Raw genomic sequence first — 6000 nt, forward strand, 5'->3', positions numbered from 1 at the left:
ATATAGTAGTTATAGCCTTTCTTCGGTCTTATGGTTCACTTTGGCTTTTCTGAACCATACTGAATTGTAACTGTGGACATGTTTGTATTAATGCTGTTTTGGTCAGCGTCTCTTCTAGCTCGTGTCTCAGTGTCGCCATCACGAGGAAGTGATATTTACATCACACATGACTCTTGTACAGACACATATATATCTATATAGTTCATAGTTTACTGCTCTATTATTATTTCCTAGCATCAGAGGGGTTTATGGTATTTTATGGTATGTTATACAGAAAGAAAGAAAAAAAGAAAAAGAAAGAAAGAATGGATGGATGGATGAATAAATAAATAAATGCGAAGTTTCCACAAAGTATACACTGCCACAAGCTCACAAAAGAGCAATAAAAAGAAGTGAATAGTATAAGAATGATAACTGGCTTTACAAAAAAGTACCATTTAACCACAGTTACCGCTGAAATACCATTAATATACGTTTCATTTAACATGTTGTTACTAAATTAAGTAAACTCTGTATCTGACTCTGTATCTTAAACAGCCACTAGAGATGCAAAACTGTGACGTCACCGAAGCGGTCGGAAACGTGCTTTCTCTAGTTCCACATGTGACGTCACGTGTGGGCGTCAGGGGGAATTTTACACCTCAGACTTTAGTGTAACCACGGAGACCACACCGTGCTCTGATTGGTCGGCGCATTATGTGCTGGGCGGAGTCAATATACATCGGATGGGAACCCATCGTACTAATTTAAGAATCAGTTTCCAGCACTCTTCACAGAGAACCTCAGGATGTCTACAGCAAACTGTTCAGGTAAACTTTTCTTTGAAAAAAATTCACATGCCACATTATTTCAAATGACTGTTTTTCTTTGTAAAAGGAGAGTAGCTTATTGAAGTTTCTACATTTTATTTATCTATTTTATACAGCCAGTCATGTAGACATCAGGCATAAATAGTAAAAAATGTGTTTGAGTGTAATAGAGGATGTGACTTGTCTTAGAGCTGGACCTGGAGCTGGGAGAGCTGCTGCAGGAGTTTAATGATGTTGTGAAGGAGCTGAGCGCACCTCATGCCTCTGAACATGTGCTGAGAGATGTGCAGAGACACACAGCACTGACCGACGCAGACGACTCAGACTACTGTGAGTACACATCTAAACATTTACAGTCAGTCACGGTCCTGTAAGAGTTTCACTTGATGCCAAACCATTGTGAATAGCCTACTCAATATTAAAGTGCCTCTTGATACTGTTTCTTGTTACCTCTAGGAGATACTTTCCTCATATTTCCAGATTTGTTTCTTGGTCCAATTTTTGAAAAGATTTAGCTCACTTCTTAGAACAGCTTTGTCAAGCTATCAAAGGCTTCACTTATGTGATTTATATCTCTCTTTGTTTTGATCCTCTTAAATAGATTATGTGAAAGAATGAATGTATTAGTGAGCCTTTGATTTTCTTGTGATATACAGTACCTCGTGGACCTCAACCACCCTGTTGTTCCTTTGCATTCACATGTAAGAGGAAGGCATTAATCCTATTGTGTCTTCTCAGGCAGCGAAGCTTCGCTGGTAAACAGCTTGAATGCCAGTCAAGAGGAGCTCAACATCCCAAGCATGACTACAGCCCCAAAAGGTATTAACATAACATAACAGATAGCCATCGCATTTACTAAACAAGTTAATGGCTTTTCCTATCTGCTCCGTGCGTGGCTCTAACCCCTGTGTGCTGTTTCTGCTCATCTTATTGTAGTCTTTGTTTGTGGATTGCATGATAAGCACGAATGCTGGCATGATGGAATTGAATATGATAATGTTGTAAGACATCAAAGACATAAAGTGAAGATCTATATTTGTGTGCCTTACCGCTAACTTAGTCATATTACGATTTTAATATCATTTAAATATGTTAACTAAAGGCATACAATTTAGTAAATTTAGTTTTGTAAATCTGAAAATAAATTTCTATTAAGTTCTGATTAATTTTAAATTGTGGTTTTGGCCGCACCTAAAGGTGTTGCACTACACCCCCAGCTCATTCAAGTATGTGTGTTTATTTCCTGGATGGAGCAAGGGCAAAATGTGTTTAAAATGCATGTACACAGTTCAGCTTTATGATAACGTTTACCTTTTTAATTTAACGCAAATTAGTAAAAACCTTGAATCTTGAATTTTAATCTGAACGTACAAAGCCAACAGTTTACTGATAAAAGTAACTGTCCCCAGTGTCAAAATCAAAACTACGCCCTTGGTTCATTATTATTTTTAATAAAGATTTTGTTAAAGCCAGTTGAAAATATGGCATTTTATTGAGCGTAGGGAATGCAGAGGGTCGCATTTCTTTCAGGGTGGAATGTTCCACAGGAAATGCCACTGCACTTAGCAGCGCTTCTACAGAGTCCGGAGCATTCCAGTGCGCTAACGTCTTCTCCATCTCTGCTCTTTACAGCCAGGCTCGGGGACACCAGTGACCTACAGAGCTTCATTGAAAACCTGGACAGAGAGCTTGCAGGTATAAACACAGTCACATTTAAGGCAGCTTTTGCAACTCTATCTTTTGAAAGCATGGTGTGGCATAATAATACGTGTAGAATCAGTTCTACGAGAATATTTTATGCACATAAATGCAGAATGTTTGGCCAACCACAAATGTTTGTTTCCATAGATCTATATCGGTAACAAACCTCAGAACCCGAGTGAGCTATAGACTTAGTCTCTATATATGATTGAACATGCTGTTTATTAGTTCATAATGTAACAAAAAACAATTTGCATTACCGATCAACACCAATTATAGTGATGTGTCAACTTGTTGGTGAAAGTTACTTTTAAAAATTATGCATTACAATATCGCATGACTTTTTTTCTCAGAATTGCTAGTTTATATCTCACAACTATGATTTTCTAACTCGTAATTGTGACTTTATATCACGTGATTTTGAGAAAAAAGTCCGAATTGTGAGAAATAGTTGCAATTACCTTTTTTGTTTTATATTCAGTGGCGCAAACGGGCTTCCATATGTTACTCCCTAAAAGTAACTTTTTATGCAAAGTAATGTGTTACATTACTTTTGCATTATTTTTTTTATCTGTTCTTGGCTTACTTGTTGGTTTTAAATATTACAAGTTATATTTTTGACAAATGTTAAATGCCCTTTCACACCAAAAGTGAAAGACTCAGGCTGAAGGAAATGTAAATTCATGCCTGTACAGTAGCAAATGTTACAGAAACAAAGATTATGTTTATCTAAAGTCATTTTTGCCATTCGTATGGCTGTACTGGATCAGCAGCAAATACATTGGTTAATAAAATTGGATTCATACAGTACATAAAATATATTTATGTTAACATATTTAATAATTGCAGTTTCGCATCATATCATGCGTTTGCATTGCACTGCTTTTATCAATTTTAGGGAATACTGAGTCTGTTTTTATGAGAGTGAGATGAGTAAATGCACGTTTGCATTTAGTCTAGACAACGCCTCTGCACTTACTCCTGATTTCTCTCAACACGTGGACAGGAGAACTGTCAGTCAATAAATGCCGTTAATTATTTTACTTAGAAATGTTATTGTAAATGAATGCATTACTTTACTAGTAACTTGAAAAAAGTAATCCGATTACATACTGTGACATGCATTGCTTGTAATGCTTTACCCCCAACACTGGTGTTCAGTTATAGTCTGTTATGATGTTATTCTTGACAAAAACAAGTAAAACATTCATCAGAGCGATAATGTTAATAATGATAACACAGCTCACTCCCAGCATGCTCCGTTATCAGCGGAGTGACAGTCATGAATCATAACTGCACATGCATAATACCTCACTCCCCTGACCTGAGCTGTCACAATCTTATCTGTCTTACAGAGATGTGAGATGACGGGACACACGTGATCAGAGAGAGCGCTGAGCACCTGAAGAGCTGGCATTTAGCAAAGCGTGATCTCTGCTTCCACACACAGAAATTAGGCTGAAGAAAAACAGCTTGAAGGCTTCACTTTTTCTCCTTCACTAAGAAACAAGAGCTCATGGAGTCTTTTTAATTTGTCAAGACCCTTTGGAAGAATTACCAAGTTTCTCAGAAGATGTTTTATTTAATAAATGTATATGAAAAGCAAAATGCCTTGTAAATTATGATGATTAATGTTAATACATATTTTTCACTTTTTTAAGGTTGTAAAAATATTAGTTTTACCAGGTTCAGTGTAATGTGTAATATTAATTTAACCTTGTAACGAAGTTTTAATAATAAAAGTTATTGCATTAAGCGTGTACTGTATTCTTTTTTTTTTGTAAGAATATTTTTCTTGCTAATAATATTTTTTAAGACCTATATAAATGTTCCCCTTCACATGTTTCCCCCCTTTATTTGATTTTACAGGGAAACATGACCTGAGGTTTTTTGAGATTCTCCTAATTAAACTCCAACATTAAATTCCTTGCGAATGCAGTAGTTGCACAAGATTAAGTTTATGGTCCTGGTAAAACCATATATGTACAGAAAAGGAAATGCAGCTAGACATTCTGCAGCTGATGGAAAAGGAAGTTGACAGTTGCATTGCAATCGAAAGCAGCCGTTTTATTCTTGTTTGTGGTATTGTCACAAGCCACACCTTCAAGAAGTTGTTATAATGTGCATGCAGTACTTGATTCCCAAAAAGTAGCCTATTTGAAAATTAAAGTCTTACTTAAAGATGCACATCATTACATTGGGCAGAACTTATTAAACCAGTTGCATATTCTTTCTTTCTTATCTAATGTGATGACATCTAAGCATTTTAAAGTGTGATTTACTTCACACAAATTTTTTTCATTGTTTTGTCACCCTCATGCCATTCCAAACCTGTATGTGACCCTGGACCTCAAAACATAAGGGAATTATATGTACTCTGAAAGCTGAATAAATAAGCTTTCCATTGATGTATGGTTTGTTAGGATACGACTATATTTCGCAGAGATACAATTATTTTAATATCTAGAATCTGAGGATGCAAAAGAATTAAAAAATAAATTCAACAATATAAAGTTGTCCAAAGGAAGTTCTTAGCAATGCATATTACTAATCAAAAATAAAGTTGTAATGAATTTAGGGTAGGAAATAAACTAAATATCTTCATTGAACATGATCTTTACTTAATATCCTAATGATTTTTGGCATAAAAGTAAAATCGATCATTTTGACCCATACAGTGTATTTTTTGGCTATTGTTTAAATATACCCCAGCAACTTAAGACTGGTTTTGTGCTCCAGGGACACATATGATTATCCTTCCTTCCTTGGTTACCACAGCCTTCCAATAAAAAGAAAGAAAGAACACATCACATAGGTTCACAAGAATATGATTGCGCATAAATGATAGAGTTTTAATTTCTGGATGAACTTTCCCAGTCTAAATATTTTTTGTCTAAACTAAAATTTGCCCCTTCCTCTTTTCCATAGAGTCCATTTTTGTAATTATTTTTACATTTTAGCAGATTGTACTCTCATATGTTATATAATGGAACAGATGTTAGACATTATGCAACAACCCGAGTAAAAGCAGTACTTCTGGGCAGCAGTGTTCATGGAAAGAGGAAGTCTCTGCATTCTGACACAAAGGAAGAAAGCTGACATCATCACTGCTCCAGACTCTCATGAGAACACTTATTCTTACAATAAATACCCCAGTCATGTGATTGTGAAGTCACCAGTGAATTGGAATTCAATTTGAAGCAGCAGTTTGGAAACTACATTGTACATAGTTCTGATCAGACTAAAATATGTAATTTCATGTTTCCCAGTGTCCTGGAATGGTTTGCTTTCAGACTGTTCAAGAAAGTTAAATACTCTTCTGAAGACATTGTGTTCTGTTCAGTTTGTGTCCTCTTGGGTCATTCCTTGAGGGAATTCCTTGGTGTATTTAAAACGCTGTTTTTGTGGTGAAAAAAGACAAATTTAAATGAGCTCAGGTGTTATCAGATGTTTTTTGTTGATGAGAAAGTCATCACATAATATGTATTTG

At 35.6% G+C, this 6000-nt stretch overlaps 1 protein-coding gene across 1 annotated transcript; it reads left to right on the forward strand.

Moving 5' to 3' along the window:
- The first annotated feature begins 660 nt into the window (after positions 1–660).
- On the forward strand, positions 661–4270 carry si:dkey-27i16.2 (regulator of cell cycle RGCC-like). The gene is made up of 5 exons (XM_059516813.1): positions 661–809; positions 999–1139; positions 1548–1628; positions 2442–2504; positions 3866–4270. The coding sequence occupies exons 1-5, from the start codon at positions 788–790 to the stop codon at positions 3871–3873; spliced, it is 315 nt and encodes a 104-aa protein (XP_059372796.1). The 5' UTR covers positions 661–787; the 3' UTR covers positions 3874–4270.
- Positions 4271–6000: the final 1730 nt, after the last annotated feature.

Source organism: Carassius carassius, chromosome 29 (assembly GCF_963082965.1).
Source record: "Carassius carassius chromosome 29, fCarCar2.1, whole genome shotgun sequence".
Taxonomy (NCBI): Eukaryota; Metazoa; Chordata; class Actinopteri; order Cypriniformes; family Cyprinidae; genus Carassius; species Carassius carassius.

Coding starts and splice junctions, on each gene's coding strand:
- si:dkey-27i16.2 (XM_059516813.1), top strand. CDS start 788: ATGTCTACAGCAAACTGTTCAG. Junction 810..998: donor GTCTACAGCAAACTGTTCAG/GTAAACTTTTCT, acceptor GACTTGTCTTAG/AGCTGGACCTGGAGCTGGGA. Junction 1,629..2,441: donor CATGACTACAGCCCCAAAAG/GTATTAACATAA, acceptor TGCTCTTTACAG/CCAGGCTCGGGGACACCAGT.